The sequence below is a fragment of the Amblyomma americanum genome, chromosome 1, assembly GCF_052857255.1.
Source record: "Amblyomma americanum isolate KBUSLIRL-KWMA chromosome 1, ASM5285725v1, whole genome shotgun sequence".
Classification (NCBI taxonomy): domain Eukaryota; kingdom Metazoa; phylum Arthropoda; class Arachnida; order Ixodida; family Ixodidae; genus Amblyomma; species Amblyomma americanum.
In genome coordinates this window covers 173,827,693-173,851,233 of record NC_135497.1, presented here as the reverse complement: position 1 = coordinate 173,851,233, position 23,541 = coordinate 173,827,693, and the positions used below count along the sequence as shown (strand labels likewise).

The following is a 23,541-nucleotide window of genomic DNA, read 5'->3' as shown; positions in this document are numbered from 1 at the left end:
AAATATATTAATCCAATGCTATTGCTAGAGTGAAATATTGCGTATTAGATGCTGCAAACAAATTCTTGAACGCTACGCATTGTCACGACAAGTAAAATATGTATTTTTCATAAAATAATATATTCGTATGTCCCAAAAACTGTGGCAGAAATAACTGATATCAATGCTTCCATTTGTCTATTCAGTAAATAAAGAAAATGTCTCATGAATTTTAGAACTATATGAGTTGGAAACCAGCAAAGTAGTGCATGTCCGTGATATGAATAATCAAGTTGAGGACAAATATTTTAACGAATCTTTGTCATTCAAGAACGTTTTTTACAATTTTGTACATCAACAATGGCCAGGAAGAAATCTCAGTGACGCTGTCCCTCGTCCATGTAATGCGCGGGCGCAGCTGTCACCGGCCGAGTATTGCAAATAATCGCACCGAAATTATAGTCGCAAGAGAGCACATATAAAAAGCAGGAGTTCTGCAAAATACACATTAGAAATGCTATGGTAGAATGGAATATCACAAATGCAAAGATAAAGCTTGAGAAAGGGCAAAGAAAGCGTCGCTGGAAACAATTAACGTTCACTGCATGTATACACAAAACAATGGCAAGAAGATATTTAAATATACGTGTATTCTCTAATAATTCTACATACCTAGTTAAAGTTTATATATGTCAAAAAAGCCAAATAAACATGCTGCACAATCACAGATAGTAAATTTTACGCATAGAAAGAGACTATCCTGAAAGAATAAAACTATGATCGCAGAAATTGTGATATGTATTTGGGCCATGCTGCAGTCGCGACAGCACCATATGGATGGAATAATAGAGGAAGAATGCAGAAATCAATACGAAAAAGAGTATTTTAGCTGCCTGCAAAGTGGCAACAATCATTTTACACAGAAAATTAAAGAAGGGTATTGATCTGGTTGCAAAAAGACGTAAAAGCAGGTAGCTAAAAAAACGAAGAAAAGGACAAACGAAAGCCACAGGTGATGCGACAACTACCTAATATCCGAGAATGTTTGTTAGAAAACGCCGTGTAGGCCGGGCCCGGGCTTTCAATGAGCAAGGTTGGTCAGGTTGGTTCATGGTGTCCTCATAATTTTCGCATTCGCATAACATTGATCATGATGCTAATCGGTTACAATAAACGGCCAAAATTTCTGCGGTTTTAAAGGGTAATGAATAGTCGTACGTTTTCCTAATTTATGCGTTTATGGACCTGAAGGAACAGAGATTTTTACTTGCATTGGTTTTTGCTGCTTCGCTATGTAAAGGACAAAGTTTATGAGAAATTGATGTCCATAAAGTTTCGGATTGAAACCCATGCGCTCTGTAGATTCCGCGGCTGCTGCAAGATGCCGCGACGCGCCTGCTCATCAGAGTTCCTGTATATGCTCCCTGCGGGAGCGCATATATATATATATATATATATATATATATATATATATATATATATATATATATATATATATATATATATATATATATATATATATATATATATATATATATATATATATATATATATATATATCCTGTATATGCTCCCTGCAGGAGCTTATACAGGAACACTAGCTCGTCATCAAAACGCCCTCGAAACTTTGTGCTCGAATGGGGGCTCCTTGCATTATGTGACTCCAGGTGTGCATGGGCGTTAATTGCCACGAGATCCAGCCAGAGTCTGCAATGTTTGCACTGAAATGTCTTTTCGAGCGTGAAAGAGACATTGTAGACAAAATCCAGCATGATTTACAGTGCCAGTGGTTGTTTTGGTCGGCGGTACATAACAGTATGAAAAAATTTCGAGGGGGGCTAAAGCCCCATAAGCCATCCCCCTGGCTATGCCCCTGGGCTTCATCCCTTCCCTCATGTCACGATTGCGGTGCCCCACCGAGAGAGAGACATAGCTGCCTTTTCTTTTCTCAAAAGCAATTTTCAACACGCCATTCGCCATTTTCCAAGGATCACTTTTCACGTACACTATCCTGAGACAAGTGAAAAGAAAAAAGATTATTATGCCGCTTTACAAACAGTTCTACAAATGCATATCATCCACCATGCGGCTGCATCTAAAGCAGCAAACAATGTGGAGTCGGTACTGGTTAGTAACGTTAGCGACCTATTCCCAAAGGAGCAAAAAAAAAATTATACCCAACACACCAAATCAACCGATTCCACGGAGGTGTAATATAGCATGTGTTCAAAAAGTGGGTGGTGCTTCCTATGTAAAGAAGAAGATGACAAAGACAAAGTAGATGACTCATGACAAAGAAGATGGCCCTGCGCTTCAGCCATATTGCTATCACCACGAATGTCTGTGCCTGACCTGCTGCCCTCGGACTGTTTTTGCCGCTGCTCCCGTCCTCCCAGCTCCTTTCAATAAACCCCCGCCTTACACCTATAAACATCTTAAGCAGCAATTTTATCTTCGATAAACTGCGTCGGCGCGCAGTGGGCGTCTTCGATAGAGCGCAGTCTGGGAGCGATTTTCAGCTGCCCCAACACGCATCTTCAGAATCTGAGCGATCCCAGCAGGCACAGCTGAGAGCAGATGACAACGGCGTACACACGAAGGCCAGTGCTGCTAGCCGCAGTAATCATTTTGCAAATCAACTGAGATGCTCGCAGTGATGATGAAAAATGGAAGCAAGTGGTTGCCCAAACGTTGTAAACTTTGTGCAGGGGGTGACGAGTCGTTTTCAGTGAGGCAAGCTGCCACATTCATTCCGCCAATCTCCTAGAGGGGTTGATCACGCAAGCACTTCTTTCTGGGAGCACTGTTTCCGATGCATTACTACGGACGTGTGTGGCTGCTAGATAAGAGTAGCAGACTGTGCTAATCGCAATTCACACCCAAACACCACCCGTGTATGCAATGCAAAGCAGTGCTCAGTACAGGCACTGGCACAGTGCAGTTTTTCTTCAACGTTGCTCCAGCTTAGGGCTCCACTACCATGATTTTCTGCACGCCACACTGGTTTCAGGTAAACCCTGAAGCGAGTTTACCGAAGATGCCTAATGGCCATAGCCACCCTGCAGCGCTGCGCATAACTGCATGAACAGTGTTGCTAAAATCTTTAAAATGTGCTCTTTGTCCTTTGAACAGGCCCACAAACTCTGGAAAGTGATTACGCTCAGAGTTACCTCAAAATTTAAATACCTGTGTCTGATGCCCTTGACCAATTTGAAGGGGCTCTGCGACGTGAATTGCGTTGCTCTGTTTGCAACTGCATAATGCCGGGCACTGCAATGCCTCTTTGCTCAGTGGCAGCGCCAGAGTCAAATTTTAGCAGACAAATATTCAATACTCGGCGAAGCATGCCTCTGTATGAAAAACAAACAAACGAATCACTAACTGAATGAGAAACAATACGAACGACACCACAGCGCCTTTTCCAATTTTGCTTTACATGCCGTAGTGGAGTGGCTATGGCATTCGGCTGCCGAGTCCAAGGACACAAGATCAAACCTATGCCGTGGCAGTCACATTAACAATCATGAGCTGAGCCATCTTAGTGCATGTCCCAGGAGGTTCAAATTAATTTGGAGCCCTCCACTACAGCGTCTCTTATAGTCCATGGGACATTATTCCTGCAATGCCATGACAAGCCACACCACACACGACACCACACCAGTTTCACTTGACATGTTAGAGGTGAGCACTACTGTTCCGAGCAGTAGACATCCAAAGGTAGCTAAAAAAAAGCAGCAGTCAACCAACAGCACAGCTAAAAATATGAAAAAAAGAGGAGACAAATGGTTTTCCAACTCAATCAGCACTCAAATTGTTCTAAAATCTGAGATTGGGGAACCCCCTGCTGTGCAGAGAGCATGCTTAGGATGTCCATTTCTGCACGTCCAATGTACATTTCAATTTAAAAAAAAAAAAAGCACACATGGTGTCACCTTAATCTTGTTTACACTCCCTGCACAATACAATGGCCATTTCCTATACTAAGAGCAATGGTTATTATGTTACCTAATAACTGGTCTAATCTGAATACAGTTTTCTTGAGAGAGTTTATGGCCTATATATCACAGTTGTTAACACTAAGCCCACGACATTCAATTACGCAGTAGCATAAATTGAATGTGCACCATATGCATCCTAAAAATATCAGTGCACACATCCCAATGGTCATGGAACTGGTTGGAAGCTATCATGAACTGCCTCGTGTTTATGGCAGTTTAAACAATACTTCAAAGAGTGCATTAGGGTGCATGTACAGACGCTCATAAACATTTTTGTAGCGCCAAAACAATGGCCAAGCAGTGCAAAAAAAAGATTGCTTTTTGCAATATTCGCCCATTATGAGTAGCCTTATATTTTGCAGACCTTATGCATGTCAGACAAACTTCTGTATTGTGCACTTGTAAGTGTAGTTCACACAGAGAAAACTCCAGTGTAGGTTTCTAGGCTAACAGAACTGTTACAAATGTGTGCGGCACCGAACAGCCAAGAGGTTCAGATAATGATTGCATATATGTTATTGCATACTGGCCGTATAAACAATGTTTTAGTGCATGGAAAGTTATACCCCATTCGTGAAAGTTAAAAAATGTGATGTACTTTTATTTCTGTAATATTCGTACACAATATTCACACACACACATATGCTACAAGCAATTACAGGCAATTTGGTACTGCGGAACTTTACAAAAAATATCACTTCCCCCTATACCAAACAACCAACCTATCTCACACACACGTACATAGCAAGCACTTTGTACGAATTCAAACTCCACTGCATTGCGTGTGGTGTTTAGATGGCTGCAAAGAAAACAAAAGAGGCAAGGGGGGTGTAGGAGACACGAAGGAACATGGTATACCAGTGTGTAGATATCCTTCCAATCAGCCCACATTGCAAGCACACACGCAGGCACACTACTTTTAACGATTGCACTTTGGAGCATAATGCAATGCAAAGGACTGCGAACACTGTGGCTGTGCCAGCAAGTGCATCTTCAAATGTGGCACATTCACAGACCCCCTAAAAAGCATCTTCCCTTGCACACACAGACACTGCAAGACCAGCACAGGGGCAAGCTGCTCAGCTTCCACTGAATAATGATAAAAAAAAAAGGACAAATGCTTTCGTTCCTTCAGACTAGTGCCATGATGCATATGCCACAGAGCGCGAGGCATTAAGGCATCTTCTGCGACATTGCCTTCACAGCACTATAGCCACCTTTACTAACTGCTGCCTTTCACATCACATCAATTTACCAATATAAACACTCTCACCAAGCAGGCACTAAAGAAACTAAACCAGTCAGCACTCACTGCCATCAAGGCCAGTTGCAGACACTGGCCTTGCTGCACAGGTGGCATTTTGGAAGAAAAAAAAAGGAGGAAGGGGGGGGGGGGGGGGGGGGGGGGGGGGGGGGGGGGGGGGGGGGGGGGGGGGGGGGTGGGGGGGGAGAGAAAGAATAGCACACTTTTCTGTTTTAAAATCAATTCAGAAATGAGTAATGATGACACACTACACACAAAGCACTGCTATGAGTAGTATGGCACCAAAGATGAACAAAACAATGCAGCCAGCAGCCACACTAATTTGGGCGAATTTTGTATCGGCTATGTTATCGGAGGACAACTGCAAGGAAAACTCTTCGTCTAGGAAACTAAGCAAAAAAAAAGCACTTTACAGAGCGAGAGCATACAACTTGGAATTGCTATGAGCTCAACATCCAATGCCAAGCGACAAAACGCACAAGGTGATGTCACATTTGCTGGGTCCCAGATCTGATGCCGTCAACTTTGAAATCCTCTGCATGGCTTCTAAGAGAAAAAGTAACTCAAAAAAGGCTGCTGGGTGTTTATTTTTACTCTTCACATACATGTATAAAAATGTGGGGGAGTGTGTGCGTGTATCATGTTTCTCCAAGGCAATGTGACAAGATGGGTGCAGTGTGCTCTCCTCTTGACAGTCCAACGCGATGCACCGATGACACAATCCACTTTGAAAGAGCAAGCTGTAGGGAAAAGCAGTGCACAGTCTCCGGCAAGGGGAGCAAAATGTGCAAAAAATTTACAGAAGATGCAGCAGTTCTGCCAAGGAACGTTCACATGCTGAGGAGAACATGGGAAAGACTGCCATACCAGCAACAGGGCAACAACACACAACAGCATATAGATCATCACAGCACCAATGCAGGCTCCTGGGGTCTCCTTACATGCCCTCCCTATCCCACTCTCTCTTTGTTTTTACAAAACACTTGTCACAGATGACCAGGCTGCGCCCTGTCTCAGGTTTGCCCCGGCCTGCTGCGGCTGGCAGCAGAGAGCCCCTGATACGGGCTCTTGACAGCAATGTTGCACAAACCAAGGCACGGCAAATTTCGTAGAAAGTTACTCCCCCCTCAACTGCAAGAAGTCTTTTTTGTTGAGCCATGCAAGTTCATGGCAGCTAGAAGAAAGAAATCAGAGAATGCTCACCTAGATGCTGCTGCTACAAAAAAAGTGTAAAAAAAAACCCAAATGTGACAGAAAAGCAAAGCAGCCAAGGTGCCAACAAAAGTGACGGTTCTACTCTGGCTATCAGAGTCATCTTCTAGGGTGTGCAATGTGCACTCACACTCAGAACTAATTTTTTTTGTTGTTGTTGGTTCGTCCACGTTGAGATCGTGTGGTTGTCGCTCAGCAGACAAAAGGTAGGGATTTGGCAGCTCCTTTGCACTTCACGAAAAAAAAAACGTACGGCAACAGCAACGTCAGTCCAGCGGGTGTTCAGGACAAGAGCGGTTCACTTCAAACCAGGCATCAATGCACCTGAAAGCAGGATACCAATGAAAAATAAAACAATGCAGCAGTGAACACTGACAGGTACGCTTTAACACTTAAAAAATTAAAAGAGGTGGGAAGCAGAGGGGACTAAGGCTCTTGACACAACCAACAAGATTTTTTTTCATATGCCAGCAAGTTTCTAAATACACACTCAATGAATATTAAGGATAATTCATGCAGAAATCATAAAATAGAAACCCAGCCATGGGTGCTACAAGTTGACACGCATGTCAGTGCAACCTCCCAAGTTTCAAGCTGAAAGCATTAAATTTGCAGCAGTGCACTATTAACAATATGGAACCAATGGAAGTGCCACAGGGGAGCTTAACAGATGGTCTTCAATTTCCCAAATACAAATGCAAAGCAGCCAACACGTGTAAATATACAGCCTTTCCTTATACCAGCTTGCATGTCTCACCCAAAACTGAACTTAAATGCCATGCAATTTAATGGATTAATTATGTTTAGTTGCGTGACTTGTTCATGCTAAAAAAAACAACTTAGATGGTGACGAAAAAAAGAACAATCAGATAAAAAAAGCCTGGCCAACAGCATACTTCCTTGCAAATAACAAGGACATTTCTACACGAGGCCACTACAGCTACCTCCCTAGAAACATGCTAAGTCATTCAGGTTTTGAGTAGCGGAAAGAGGAAAACTAAATGTGGGCATTCTGTTTACCTAGTGATAAAGTTATATCACAGGAAAACATACACATCAAAATAAGCCTGAAATCATTATGTCAGCTACAATTTTGTCAATAAAATTATCCAGTTTTGGAAATGCTTTTCGAGAGCAGGGTAGGAATTTAAGCATGCACTTGCTGACATGAACACACACAGGCTTCATAAGAACTCTTTAAAGTGTTATATTTTTTGTTACAAGAAACCAAAACTGAAGATGTGAAGAGATTCAAGAGCCAGAGCCAGAAAAGTTTGAGTGGCCTGTAGCTGCAAGAGACCCCACAGAATCTTTTTACACATGCCACCTTTCACAAACAGATTCCATATGCAGTCACGCAAAGCAAAAGCACAAAAAAGGGCACCTTTTGTGGTATATGCAGAGACAAGGTAGTCTAGCAATGGTGTCCCCTCTGTTCAGCTCCTCCAGGCAAATAACGCACTCCCCTTTGTCCTCTGTGAGGACGTCATCTGTAACAAAATGTATAAATATGCATCAGTTCTCAGCAGTGGAAGCCACATTGGTTCAATTATAGCAACAAAGCAAGCAGGAGACAAGATGCTTCTAAGGGCCCATGGCCAGGTTTGGACATTTCAAATAAATAAGCACACAGCATTACACCAGGAGGACATCATATCTGCAAAATATTAGAGCCATGCATGTTGCAAAAACTGGCAAACTGAAATGAAACCCTGCTTGTGCTCCTCTCTACATAATCTTTCACACAGGACGGAAGAGGTGCAATAAAAGGCACCACAAGAATTTCACTGATCAGCTATTCTGAGTGAGTGAGTTGACATGCTTCTTCTGGCATCTGGCAAGGTTTGCATAGAATGTTTAATGAAAAGTTTATGGAATTTTCAAGTGCTACAAGTGTGTGAGGAGACAAAGGTAGGGAGATGAGAGGCTCATTATGACATACATATGAAGGAAGCCAACAGCCACTGACATGGGGGAATGTGTTTTATTTGTGATATTAATCAATGGGAAATTATTAAATCATTGAACACCTGAAAGATAACTGCTTAGAAAGCACAAGAAAAACAACCACATGCCATGTCTGTGTCGCGTACAGTCCTCTCTACCAATTGAGCCAGGGCGGCAGATGTTCTATCTCCTATTTGAGGGTATTTATGTTCCATGTAACTTAACCCTGAGAGAGCCGCTGCGGCGGCTCAGTGGTTATGGTACTCTGCTACTGGCCCCAAAGACGCGGGCTCGATCCCAGCTGCGGCGGTCGAATTTCGATGGAGGCGAAATTCTAGAGGCCCGTGTAATGTGAGATGTCAGCGCACGTTAAAGAACCCCAGGTGGCCGAAATTTCCAGAGCCCTTCACTACAGCATCCCTCATAGCCTGAGTCGGTTTGGGTTGTTAAACCCCCATAACCTTGAGTGTGTTCACCAGTACCAACCTCGTCTATAGCGCTAAACAAAGAACGCTCTGATACAGTCTTGATGCCACAAGTAGCATAAGAGGGTTCTCACCTAGCTACTGCTCTCACTGTTTGACCACGATCCATATGGCACTTGCAGTAATACAGAATGTTCTATGTCCACCGCTATGGATGAGGATTGTGCTGGGAACACTCAAGGTTAGGTTACACGCAACATAAACACCACCCAAAAGTAGAAGGTTGGATAGCTGCCGCCCCAGCTTGGTTGGTAGAGCACAGTACACGACAAACAGAGGTTGCTGATTTGGATCCCACTGGATGCACGTAGCAGTTTTTTTCTTCTATTTTCTAACCAATAATTTTCAGGCATAAAATGATTACACTACTGATTTCCCATGTATTAAGACCACAAATTTAAAAAAAACAATTCCCCTATGCTTTCCCTGGTTTCGGTGACCGTTGGTTTCCTTCATATACAAGTGCGTCAGATGAAGTTCAGAAGGTTCCAAGCACAGTGAGGACTGTGAGCTCATTTCTGGCCAGAATGTACAACTCAACAGCAGCATGGCTGGTCACCCCCCCCCCCCCCCCCCCCCCACACACACACACACACACAGCCCTAGAGTTCTCTGTGGCTAAGCCTTGGTTCAAAGCTGTGATACAAAGGTTATCTGAATGCAGTACACTTTAAAAGAACAAAAACGTCTAGAAGAAATAAAAAAAAAATGGCAGTGCATAGAGCTAACAGCAAACAAAATTGTACAGGGTGTCCCAACTAAAAGTAACTAATGTTTTAAAGAAAGCAAGTTCTACACGAATGAAAACAAATGCTATTGGGAGTTTCTTGGGAAAGTTGCTAGGATAGTTATCACCAATTCAGCTAACTTTCGAACCCTTGGTTTCAGGCACAAAATGCCAGTAGCGAGGCATGTGCCAACAACTTTTGACACATTGTGGAAAGTGAGCACACAGAGCTTTCTGAAGGCAGTATGTAGCTTTATCGGCTTAAAAAAAAATCTACTGCGAAATAGAAAAAGCACCAGATGACACTGTTTCTTTTCAGCACTCCCAGACGTGCTCTCAAAGAACGAAATTGTTTTATCTCAATAGCACTATTCTCAATGGGGCTTAGTGTTTATGGTCGTAGCGAGGCATGTGCCAGCAACTTTTGACACATTGTGAAAAGTGAGCACACAGAGCTTTGTGAAGGCAGTAAGTTGATAACTGTATTTGCCTTTATGCAAAAGTAGTTTTCAATTGTCACCATTTGCACAAGCCTTAGTTTGTTTTTTTGTAGGCTTGTGCATTCTGGCTTTATCTCATAAGCACACCATAATGGAATGTTTTATGCTATGCTGCACAGAAGCACGACGCGCCGGTACCACTGCTGCTCAGGCTGCATGCCCGATAGTGATACGAGATGCCCACTTGCTTTCTGCAACACATCAGCAGAGGCTAGCACAGACCTCATGGCCACTACAAAATCTAAGGGCTGTCAGGGAGAGTGCTTCTAAAATAAATGAATGTAGTTTTTAGAAAGCACTTTTGGGTGCGCTGGAAAGCGACACTGCCATGTAGTAGTATTTGTATTTCGCACGCTTCTTTGAGTCCTTAAAAAGAACTACGTAAAGTGTACCTTAAAAAAAGAGTTCACTGTTGGGCTAGTTGGTGTTCTGACATCATATTCATTAGCGCCCGTGTTTGTCGTAGTCTTTTTCTTCATCTTGCCGTCTGCACTAAATAAGATGCAAGTGTACCTTGTTGCTAAAACTCTAGCTAGATATTGGCACTCTGTTCCTGAATCAAAGTTTTCAAAAGTTAGCCAGGTATTTTAATTAACTATGCAGAAGAAAAATACCGGATGTTATGACAAGAGACTGAAAACAGTACTCAGCTTCATTTGTGTAGAACTCTGCGATTCTCAGCATAAATGCATCGTTTACTGCTAAACAAACATCTGCACATCCAGGAATGGCCATGGAATTGATTTTTATGGAAAACAAAAATTGAATTAAATCGTTCTCAATGTCCCTTTAAGCATCGAAGTCAACGGCCGCCACTCTTACCAGAGGCTTTACAGTACGTCAGCACCTCTGCAGCGGCAGCCGTTCGCTTCGCCATGGTCAGCGAGAACGCTCTGTTTGCTCGAAAAGCCGTTCAGAGCGCTGCAATATAGTAGCGCACGAGTGCAGTCACGTGGCATTTTTTCATATTTAACGGGCTTTCTTTAGATAAAGGACCTTGCAGGAGATATGATGCTACAATAAACTAGATAGTTGTTTTTAAACCTGCTCTACAACCTAACATAACGCTCTTGGCACTGAAATGAATATTTGAAAATTTGTGTAATTCATCTTAATTAAGCAGAATATAAAAAATATCTTGAGTGCCACATGATGGCAAATAATGTATCGTTGGTTTCAGCAGGCTGCGGTTTACTGCTTTTTTTAAATCCTTGGTTCAAGTTACGTGCAACACCATGTATATAAAGAAAATGTCAAGCATTCAAAATATACTGAACTATGGGCACCACCAAAGCACACTCAAAACCAACTTTTAGAACAAAGTATACTCTATTTCAGTTTGACATCATCATGTGCTTGGGCACTTCAGGTCTACTGGTGTTACCATTCCACTGTACCCCTACAGATGGTATTCAGCACAGCAGTTAGTTGTAGCTAGTTACAGCACAGAAACTTTGGAAGAGCTTGAGGATCCCAAGTTTATTGCCTAAATCACTAGCAATTAGCAAGCCAGTGAAGTAGTAAATGTATTAGTATTCTTACCTCTGTGCCTTGAAGGGCTAGCCACTCTGAAATCTACTCAAGGTACAAATGACCTGCTGTAAGTGTGCTGATGCTATCCAAGGGAGGTTTTGTAGTTGTATGTGATAAAGGTGATAAATTTGATAATATACCGAATAAGAATTTTGTGATACCCACTACCATGAAACAGAGTTAAGCGAGATGATAAAATAGATGGAAATACTTAAGTTTTGGGACAAGTATTGCATAATTACCAGAAAAAAAAGCAAGAACGAGTTGCTGAACAATACTTGGCACATTCAGCTCAAATCTGGCACGCAGAGCACATTTTCAGCTGACAACAAATTCTCATGAAGAATCAGTGAAGTGCTTTATTCAAATAACACCACAAAACTTACCACAATATACAAGGCATGGAAGACCAAAGAGTTGGAGAGAATTAGGCATGGGAACCCACGGTGCAAAGAACTACTGTCACCCATAGTAAACTAGAAATACTGGTCTAGTGGCGTGAACAGAGGCGCACGGCAGTGTATCGGCTGAAGCAAAACGCCTCTCCAAGCTGCAGGGGGTGCTACCGTGCCTTTAACTAGCTCCGCGCCTCTGCTGCTGTGCTGGCCGGGTAGTAGGAAAGGCTCTCCAAAAGTTGAGCCCATGTGTTTTCGCGCCTCACTGCTGGGGTTGTAGGTCTAAATTCTGCATCTGTTGACAAGCTTCACTTATTTCTGTCGCACCTGAGTGCATGGGAAAACCACACTAATGGAATGCAAGGCTTTTATAAGCAAATCAACAGCTACAGAACAGCGTGTGACACTGTCTAGCATGTTGTCACTGTTGAAGTACCTAATAAAACATGTAGGTTTCAGTTATGATTTAGTAAAACGAGCTTTTGGGCAAGTTGGTTGCTTAGCTTCGACATCACTGTAGTGCGAAAAAAGACAAACACAATGAAAGGAAAACACTCAGCGATTGTCCGTGTCGTGAGTGTTTTCCTTTCATTGCATTAGTCTTTTTTTGTGCTGCAGTTATGTCGCAGGTTTCAGTTACCTGATGAAAAGTAGAGAGAGCAAAGATCTAGACTGGCATCTTATCAGAATTGTGCACCATTCTTCGTTCTGACTCATACCCATATCCAATGCCTGAGCAGACGTTCGTAGTTACACTGTAATCTGCCTTGCATTTAACAACCTTCCCCACTCAGTTTCTACGGGAAACCTCAAGCCTGGCATCCTCATTTCCATTTTGTATGCAGATGCTGGCCAGCAGAGCTCTCCCAGCGGCATGCAGGAGCTTGGTGATAAACTTCTAGATGCAGACAACATATAGATGCAGCAGACACGCAGTGCTCAATTCTGAAAATACTGCCATACCATTCCACTTGCACTGTAACATCAAGTGACAGGTGGTGAATATTCGAATGGAGCAGTTTGGGTGTGTTGGTGGCGGAACAGGGCTAACAATTCGAGGGCGCAGAGACAATACATACACACGTGCACTCATGTGTACGTCTCGTCTGTGCGCCCTCATATTGTGGTGCTGTTTAGTATTGTTAGTTGCACGGTTATGTAGAAAAATGGCGTCTTGAAGACATACTGTGAAAGCTTCCTGAATTTGCTTTTAATGACCATAGAAGTGGCAGCGAACTCAAGCGAGCCAAGTTCACTCACACGCACGACAAGGGTGGCCTTCTGTATCCCTCTACAGGGCCCCCTCTACAAATTGTAGCTAACCTGGAAAATACTTACACGACATGCCTTAGCCTCCTATACATCTACATGCAGACAATATCCTTGGTATTGTACAGGTGGTCAAGGCAAATACAGAGCTCAGACCTGGCTGTCCTGGCCACTGTGAATATGTGGCAGCCAAGTTCACTGCTGTACTGCCTATCACTGCTTTTTCCATAACAAACTGCCTTCCATTTTTAAACAACTGGAAGTGCCAAGATTCTAAGTACCAGAAAAATAGTCGGTGCACTTAGACCTGCAAAGCACCTGTTAGGGTGAAATTCCATTGAACATAATTTCAGCTGGTTACTTGAAGAATGTGCCTGCCAGGAAGCCAAGATTTGCTATAATTTTTCTCTTACGAATATTTTCACTTACGCTGCAAAGCTTGTCTAAAATTGGCGTGAAAATATTTTTAATCGTGGGTAAAATTTTGTGAATAAAATGCGTTTCTGAGGCCGCTGAACCACTTCAGTAAAAGTGGAAAAGGTATTTCCGTACAAGCAGATCACTCGTACAGTGGCCTCACAGATTAATCACTGGGGTAGCTCAATAGTCGCATGCAAACAAAATCAGCTCAATAAGAGATGCATCTAAACAAGTTACATCCACCAGCAAAACTATGAACATTCCGCATTGTCCTTTGTCGGTAGCAGCTAGACGATATAGAAAGACGCAGTTTTTCATTATAGGCAAAATGCTCAAAGGGGCACAGTGGGAAAAAAAAAAAAGGTGCCTAGGAGGTCACGTTTAAGGTAGTTAAAGCTAATGGCATGATGGTTTCTCAACTAGGGGCATATAATGCACCCGATCGTTACAATGATGCGAAGAAACAAACACAAGATCCTGAAGCAGCAGCAATGGCGCCGCTAGAAGTTGCAGTGGTGCCATCTGGTGGCTTCTACGCCAAAGAGCACGCCTGCGCCCTCCCGTTCGAACCACCAGGACAGTATTCTAGTTCACTATACTGTCACCCAACATAAAACCAACCCCTAGTGGAGCAAATATTGCTCTTGTACAATTCACCCCACAAACTATCCCTCAAACTGTGGAATCAAAGTTAGCTTCAATGACAAGTATTAAACTTAAACGTTTCCATGAGTCCACTGAGACTAAAGGTGCACAAAACACTACTCTGAGTGCAAGACACAGAAACACACAGAAACTGCACTGGCATGATTTTCTTTTTACACAACTGCGAACATAATTCCACCAATGATGGAAGATATTTATGGGCCATATAAGAATGTGGCACAATACTGTGTGTTCTTTCTCGTTACTTTTTTTTGTCCGTGCAAACATAAGGTTGTTCTCAGAGTTTAAAATTGTGATTTAGACACTTCTCTATTAATTTGCCGAGTAAAATTCTGCCTGATAAAAAAGATTATGCCTGCAATTTCCGGCTGCAAACAAAATGAACGCAAAATAAACAGCTCACACGTGGAGTGACAAAAAGTAAACAGCTGCAAAGAGTGGCATTCTGATATATTCTAAATGAGCCAAAGTCATTACAAATACCCATTCCTAATTGCATAGATACCAAAACAATGGAAGATGAAGAAAAAAGCTCTGGCCATACCATTGTAGCTAATTCTTGGTTTAGTCAAGCACATGACAAGGTGGCATTCCACGTCGTCAGGCAGAACAAACTTTGAACAGACAGGGCACTTGATGCCTGCACAGAATGATAAAAAAAAAAGAGGAAAACCCAGAATCAAACAGCAGTCAAACCAGATTAAACATGGCTATGATCTCTCAGGCACAGTGCTTTCCAAAAATTTGCAGGCCAAATTGCATGCCAACAGGACAGTCCCCGAGCTGTGCTATGGAGTCCCCATTTTGATGCTCATGTATTTACTGCTGGATTAAAGGTTCACTGCCTGGCAAAGGCTGAGGGACCATATGCTAGCCAGCAGTGTGCACAACCAAGCCAGATTCAAGTGCAAACACTGCGACACATTATTCCTGACATACGTGATACATAACTTGTTGGCAAGTATACAATGAGCAGAACCTTTTGCATGAAAACATGAATCAAGCCACTTGCTTGTTACAGTTGAAAGCAAAAAGGCCAATTATTTATTCTTGACATTAATGATGTTTATGTTTGATTTCAGCCTGATGGCACATGGATGCACAGCTCAGGCGATGACATTTAGTTCCACCACTTGTATTTGCATGCCTCCCTGTTGTGATGAAAGAGATGACTGGGTCCTGCATACCAACTGTATCCCATAATGCAATAATTTTCTGTATGTGTTGCACACATCACAATGGATCACCACATTATCTGTCACCCCTGTCAAGAATGCAAGTTGAGTGTAATTAAGGAGAACGCACTTCGACACCTCGAGCGAAATGGGGAACCATAGTGTCGTCACTCAGAGTGACAAAACTGGAAACGGACAACTAGCAAGATCTTTCAAAAAGCAGATGAACAAGCAAAAGTTCTCAAAACTGTTTTTTTTGGCATAGTAACGCAAATAAAAACAAACTCAAATAACTTTTTAATGGCAAAAAATAAATATTTCAATATTGTTAAGACATTGCAAGCCAAGACCGGCCAAGACGAGTTCCTAGCCTATTGAGAATTCGAAGTTGCATCTGATCACATTTCTTTGTTTTCCTGTTTCAATGAACAGTGTTACAACAAGTAAAATAAACTTAAGAGGGCTTTCTTTTTATACATTACATTATGTGCCTTAGAAATCGCTGCCGGCCAGGCTACGCACACAGCCACCGAAGTCTATTCAGTGAATGCACTCCAACAACCACAGTGCACTATTCTGCAAGTGCCACTTAACTTAGCTGTTTAGCTTTTTTACACCAAAATAGTATTTTTGTTTTACTTCAGGAAATGGCAATATAAATTATCTAAAGCACAGAAAGCACCATAGAAAATTATCAGCCAGATAATAAGTCAGCAGCCTTTCAGAACCTGTGCCACCATCTATAACCTGAGCAGAAAATTGCACTGGACGAGCCCCACTCACTGTAAGCTGGACACAGACTGCCACAAAACACATGGCGAGCTGGGCTCGTCAATATCCGTTAAGCAGCTAAAGCAAACCAATAGGCACTTCAACACTAAGTGAATGTAGCGCTCAAGTGAATGCATGCCTCCACTAAGTGATTACTCTGTAACTTAGATGCAACCCCTACGAAGCACTGAAAACGCACTTTTTCTATAAACAGCCAGCAAAGAATAAGTTGCATTTCTGAGCTCTTCAAGTATGACTATCCTATCCACAATCCTAGGTATGAAGTACTGCAAATAGAGTCTCTAATTCCACCCCCTCCCAAAAAAGCTGCAAATTCTATCCTGCTGTGCACCACAGAAATTTGGGAGCTAGTAGCTAAGGCCTAACACTGCTTGCTATGAAATGTGCCATTATGCAATCATTGAGTTTCCGGCACTGCACTCTCGGTGAGAGTGCATATGCAGCTGATAGGGCTGCATGCACTGCTGCAATGGAATGGCTACCTATAGTTACTTATGTTTGGGAATCTGTTCATTAAGTGTTAATATATTCATGCTGCATAAGACTGCATAGCAAGATCTGCTATTTGAAATAATTACTCAAGTTTGGTAGGCTAGCAAACCATCTATTCAAAGACTAACATAAAAGAGACAACCTGATCCGAAAAGGGAAGACAACAGTGCTCCATGATGTCACCCCTCCACATAAATGCATCGTTCAAGCCAAACAAACGAATGGTAACTATGCACCAACTAATCCAGCCACAAGTTCTATAACTAATAAGCTAGACATTGCTGACACTTTTTCAAAAGAAACTTCGGGAATACAAAACATCAATGTGAGTTTGGCACATGATGGCTTGAGTTGCCTATGTGCCATAAAACCCAACACAACAACACAAAACATCAATGGAAGAGGAAACAACCGAGGATGCTGGTCTACAGTATGAAGATCATGGTGCACAGGAATGGTAGATGGTATAAGGCGTATAAATAAATGCTCCTGAAGCAAAAAAGTACTGTAATTACAGATGAATGATTCCCCCGCATAAAATGGCTCAAGGACTGAAATGGAAGAAAAAGAAGAAAGCTTGATTTCCTTTCTAGCAGCACATGACTTGCTTCATGTTTTCACATCACAAGATTTGCATATCCTAGAAAATAATGAAGAGCAGGCCTATTCGTGAAGTAAAAGAAACTGAGTGCAGGCCTTAAACTTAGATGCTGCTAGCCACCAGCAGAATGGTTCACATTTTGCTTGGTTAAAAATGTTCAGTCTACTACAAACAGCCATGGCCACATGGCATCTGAAGTCTGTTCTTGCTCCCACCCGAAAAAGAGTTCATTTTTATCCTTCCTCCTCTCTGGACAGAAAGCGGAGCCCAAGCAGCAGCGAAGGGGGGCAGCTGGCCCTTTCGGAACTTTCCAAATATGGCGCACATGGTGGGAGCAAGAACCTGAGCACACTCACCAAAACAGACAGGAACATAAAGAACTAAAAGTAATTGTTGATCCTGAGCTGCCGGTTGCCACACCCATCAGACAATGGATGCTGCCACATGTTGCAGTCCAACCAATCGTCGTAAGGACTGACATAAACCATATTTCCTCAACAACTGTAAGCATATATGACAACACAGACTGTACAAAACATTGAGCAGGTCAGAAAAAGATACAAGAAAGGTGAAGTGACATGTTGTGGTTAAACTGAGAGCACACTTCTTGTACCACCTTTTGTAGCAGAACACATATTACTGTTAGTAGCAGCAATTTCAGACTTTGAAGCAGAAAAAGACATGTTTTGATATTGTTTCATAGCCTAATTTCAGCCCTTGCAAGAGGCAAAAAGGGGGGACAAAGAGGCTTTAACTAAATTTTCAAAAAAAAAAAAGGAATTGTAGTCATGCAAAAAACAACTCTAAACCCAAACACCATCTTCAGAGCATTGTTATTTCCTAATAAAAAACCTGAAATAAGCAAATGGAGAAAGACTGTGTGAAACACAATACTATTTTTATCCGGGATAGATAAGTAACTGGATATATGAAGAAACTACACAAAATACAAAGCAATTGCATCCTTGAAACTAAAGGTTGCAGGTATTATTTGTTGCCTTTTTTTTCAACAATTATAGCTAAAACAAATGCAACTAGTGCAATGATATTTGAGGTTGCTATCAGGGAGGCACGAGGTGGCACATTACTAGCGCTATGCAACAAGATAATCACTAAACGGACAAGAATTGGCAGCTCTGTGGTTGGGGTGCACCGAAGCTGCCGAAAACGTAGGCGGTCAAGCACCATTGCAGTGTAGAGGGTCTCGCTTTGGCTAACGTAATGTCGCCGTTTCGCGTGCGTCACGTCGCAGTATAAACGCGCCTTTACCGCAGTGAATACCATGGTGCTGCACGACGCAGCGGCCTTGACTGCCTTTAACATATTTCTTTCGTGCAAAGCGTAAAGAGCCCAGCGTGCATGCTTTTGTCGCGTGCTGGAAATCGGCCGTACGAGGAAAGCGCGATATTGTGCAAACCAAAACCTCCTAGAGTCCAACTACTACGACGAGGTGCAGATGATGCTCAGAACGTTCGACGTGCCATCTCTCGTAGATTTGCGAAGCAGTGCCGCCCCGACGAGAGGCGGAACCGGTCTGGGCGCCCGCGGCGGCGGCTGGGCACTAGGCGAGAAATAAAGACATGCTCCAAGTCTCTGCCAGTGCGGTCAGAGCGCATCGGCGGTCAAGCACAACGTGACATCGCCGTGCCCCGCGCGTTACGTCGGAGTATAAACGTGCCTTACTACCGTCAATGCATGCCGTTCATTCAAAGAACAGCGCGTGAGCTTTTGTCGCGAGCCGTAGTCGGCCGTACCAGGAAAGCGCATTTATATGACAAGCGTGAGACCGTACGTAGTCTTTGCCAACAGTTTAGAGCCCAGGGAGTTTGCTTCTAAGCCTTTTCGTGGGGCTCCTACATCATTCGTGGAAGTCCTACTCATTGAATGAGGCAGGACCGGAAACCCTCTTAAAATTTGCAAAAATTTGGAGGACGCTTAAGCTTCGCCTTCAAGAGCAGGATGCAAGAGTGTGTTGCAGCACTGTCAAGGAATCCACAGAACGCCATCACCCTTCGGTGCGACCCCTTGCCCCGCCAATTTAAGGACACCCGTACGGCACCCTAAGAGAAGGAAAATCCCTTCCCTTACGGCGCGGTTCAGGTGTCCACCGATATACGCCATTTTTAGCTCACGGCCAAAGACGCCCACGACACCGGCTTTTCTGCGACATGAGCTCCTTAACGCTGTCACGTTGAAATTGGTTGTTGGGGAAAGGAAATGGGGCAGCATCGGTCTCACATCTCGGCGGACACCCGAACCGCGCCGTAAGGGAAGGGATAAAGGAAGGACTGAAAGAAGAGGTGCCGTAGTGGAGGGCTCCGGAATAATTTCGACCACCTGCAGATCTTTAATGTGCACTGACATTGCACAGCACACGGGTGCCTTAGCGTTTCGCCTCCATCGAAACGCTGCTGCCGCGGTCGAGTTCGAACCCGGGCACTACGGATCAGTAGCCGAGCACCCTAACCACTGAGCCACCGTGACGGGTAGAAATCCTCTTACCTTCAGGAAATTTGGAGCACTTGAGATGCATTACGAACCACACAGTGGTTCAGGCGACCACTAAGAGCCCCAGATAAATTAATATTCAACCGTATTCTTCGAATTGCTGAAGCGCGGTGCGAATCAAATAGTAAATACATCCACACACTTTTAAAGATTTCGAATATTCGCGTACCACTACTATCTAAGGCCAGGAGCTACGAGTCTGCAAGGCAACCACAAAGAGCTCGAAGCCGGCGGCTTGCGCTAATAGCTTATACTGCCCAGATCAATTAATATTCGACCGTATTCTTCGAATCGCTGAAGCATGGCGCAAATCAAAATAGTAAATACATCTACAAACTATTAAATATTTCGAATATTCGCATACCACTACTATCTATGGCCCCGTTGCAGGAGCTACGTGTACGCAAGGCAACCACAAAGAATTCGAAGCCGGCGCCGTGCACTACTAGCTTACACTGCCGAGATAAATTAAGTTTTTCCGATAAAAGTTTGCCCCGAGACATTAAATTATATGTTTTGACCTTGTTGCTGGTCCCCACGCTGGGCAGACGATGCCATTGCAGCTCGGACGCAACCAACCACACCGGGGTTCTAGAACACTGTACCGAGAGCCCACTAACAGGTCTATTAATGAGAACGCACAAAAATGGCGGACAGGTCACGTGAGCCAATAATCAGTTCCAGTTTTGTCCACACTCTAGTACATCGGTACTCCTTGGTGCAGACATGGCGCGAAAGCAAAGGTAGGTGCTGTAGAGGCATGTAGCACATTTTGCCATTTGGTGCAGCAGTTAGATTTTGTTTTGGGCAAAACATTATAACTTTATTAAAGCATTCGTTCATATATGCATAAAGGAAGCGAATTCTTCTCTTCTTTAGACCTGCTCAGGTCATAGAAGGAAAAACAATACTGTTTTCCACCTAGCACTACGAACAGGTTCGAAGGAGAGAACAAGGATTGGCTTTTCATGCATGCATGAATGGGTGACTGATTAAAGCCGCTATGGAAGACATGCTCACAAGGGTAGGGACAAGAGGAGCTCGTTCTGACATACATTTGACGGAAGCCAACAGCCGCTGAAACCCAGGAACACTCGAGTTATGTTTTTTTTTTATTTGTGGTGTTGATCAACAGAACATTAGTAGTGTAATCATTTTTTATTGAAAAATAATTTATGAGAAAGTAAAAGAAAAACAAACATGTTACCAGTGGGATCGGAGCATTGTACGCGACAAACGGTGGTCGCAGGCTCGGACCCCATTGGTGGCATATGCCTGTTTTTTCTACTTTCTAATCAATTATTTTTAGGTGAAAAATTATTACACTACTAATTACCTGTAGATCAACACCACAACGTGAAACAAAAATAGAATTCAGTAATGCTGCAACAACATGGTGACAACAGGCCATTCGATTAAATGAAAGGAACTGCTTAGTATCTATTCATTTTTAGATTGTCAGAACAGCTGCTGTTGGTATCAATGCTCTGCACACAACGAATGACTTTTTTGCACCTATATCATGCAAGAGGAATACATGACAACACATTGAACGAAAGGCTAATGAGCGAAATAACAGTAAATGCACTAATGTTTTATTCAGGATGAAATTATCTCTACCAAATCTAAACAAAATAACCCGCATGAATCATCACAATTACAAAGCAAAAGATTCTGCCTGTGCGGCTAGTTAGTAACTACCAATCCTGAACAAAAACCCACACGAATCATCAAAATTTCGAATCAGAAGATTTTGCCTGTGCGGCTAGCTAGTAGCTACAGTCGCAGTTGAACGGGTGGTAGCAGTGGTAACACCAGAAACACTGCGCTAGGGAGGCTATTCTAGCCACTAAGGCGACCTACACCACCGACACAACGCCGTGGCGATGCATGTGCTATTGAAATGGTCGGCGGCATGTCTGGTTGCCTAGCTTACTTTATATGCAGTGAACACATTAGCGTGTACTACGTGCAGTCAGCCCCTGCGAGTTCTTGCCAGCGGCCGGAGAAACTACGTTGGGTAAACTGCCTCCGCAGCAGCTCCGCCGAGCCTACCGATGCGAAGACAGGCCCGAATCAACGAGAACAGCTGCCAGCAGTGGCACCTCGAGCGCATGCATCGGATGGCACACGGCAAGATCAGAAAATATAGCGCGCAATGCTCTTTGCAAACACGGCAGCAGTGTCGCGCGTGTTGTGACGCTGACGCAAGTAGTACTACGTTCCCGACGCGTCCTCTCAAGGCCAGGCGCCGCGTAGCAAGCTGTTTTATACGAAACTACTCTATGACAACTCGTTAAAGCTAGGATTGAAAACCTACATCAGCCCGGTTTCCAAAAACGATAGGGGTGCGCGGTAGAAGAGAAGAAACACCACTTGCCGTTGAAGGAGACCAGCTGTACGGGCAGCGAGTGTGCTGCGAATACGCGCCCGAACGGCGTGCTGTCCGGAGTGCTCGATCCGGACTCCGGTGGCGACTCGGGGGTGCCGAAGCCGCTCTGCGACGCCGGAATGCTCAGTGGCTGACCGGGGTGCAGGTTAAGCACGCTCGAGAGGCTGCGCGCCCGAAGCCTGGCATCCGTGCTGCTCGAGGAGTGGTGGGCACCCGTGAGCAGAGAAGACAGGCCTCCGCCTGCCGCTGCTGTCGCCGCCGCCGCGCCTGTAGTGTCACCGGAGCCCGCCGAGACACGCGGGTTAGACGTAGTCGTGCTCTGTTTACCGCCCATTCTGCTGGGAGATCGTTTATCGGAGCAGTCTGCTGTCGACGCGCACTAGAACAGGATGGTGACGACCAGCGCTGGGTTCTACGTGCATGGTACAGCAGGGACGCTCTGCGAGTGGAGGTGCTTCTCGGCTGCGCAAATGAAACAGCAGTGAGGTGACAGGTATGGCATCAGAGATGGCCGCTTGCTCTGATCCATTCTTCCCCACCGAAAGAGACGGTTCGAGGGAAAAGCTACGACATAGCTCCCTCAGCTAACCGCTGCCATTTTAGCCTGCCGGACGAACTCTGATCCCATTGGTCAACAAGGCAGTCAGCTGATAGCTTCAACGTGTCGAAAACCTGGTGCATAACAGGCTATTTGCACGCGCGCTCCGACATCGCTGCGAGAAAGACGACGCGTTTGCCTTCAGCTCGCCATTTAATAGTCAGCATCAAAAGAGGAGTTTTTGTTTTTGCGAAGTTTTTGTAATTTTAGTTTTGGTTAACGCGCTTTTGAACCTCTGACCTCCACCAGAGGGGTTCTCTAATATCTTACCTCTAATAAAAACGAAGGCTGCATTTCTTTTCGTTTTGTTTCTTTTTAAGGAGGGTTTGGCAGCGCTGTTTCTAACCGGTGGTTAACCGAACCTTAATTTAGGATAGGATAGGAGTAACTTTATTAAAATGCCGAAAATCGATGGTTTAACGCGTCGTGCCGTTGGCCAAGCGTCGACCCGGGGTAACCGGGGTTATGCCCTACTTTGCACTACCTCAGTTCGGCCCGTTTGTGGTGGATCGTGAGGCTTATTGTGCTTTTCGAGCGCACTCCGGGCCTGCTGGATGGTCCACAGCTGAGTGTCCTTGTCTGTAGACT

At 43.9% G+C, this 23,541-nt stretch overlaps 1 protein-coding gene across 1 annotated transcript; it reads right to left on the bottom strand.

Moving 5' to 3' along the window:
- Positions 1-5,840: 5,840 nt before the first annotated feature.
- On the bottom strand, positions 5,841-22,975 carry LOC144114212 (E3 ubiquitin-protein ligase ZNRF2). Its single transcript, XM_077647803.1, has 4 exons — positions 22,344-22,975; positions 14,940-15,035; positions 7,838-7,943; positions 5,841-6,777 (listed from the first exon to the last, which is right to left on the bottom strand). The coding sequence occupies exons 1-4, from the start codon at positions 22,687-22,689 to the stop codon at positions 6,720-6,722; spliced, it is 606 nt and encodes a 201-aa protein (XP_077503929.1). The 5' UTR covers positions 22,690-22,975; the 3' UTR covers positions 5,841-6,719.
- Between the last annotated feature and the right edge of the window lie 566 nt (positions 22,976-23,541).

What these genes read in the sequence shown, in the direction of transcription:
- LOC144114212 (XM_077647803.1), bottom strand. Translation starts at nt 22,689, where the DNA reads ATGGGCGGTAAACAGAGCACGACTACGTCTAACCCGCGTGTCTCGGCG. An exon ending in ACAGCTGGTCTCCTTCAACG is followed by an intron (nt 15,036 to 22,343) that starts GCAAGTGGTGTT and finishes CATTCTGTGCAG; the next exon opens with GCATCAAGTGCCCTGTCTGT. An exon ending in CTCTGCATATACCACAAAAG is followed by an intron (nt 6,778 to 7,837) that starts GTGCCCTTTTTT and finishes TCCTGCTTTCAG; the next exon opens with GTGCATTGATGCCTGGTTTG.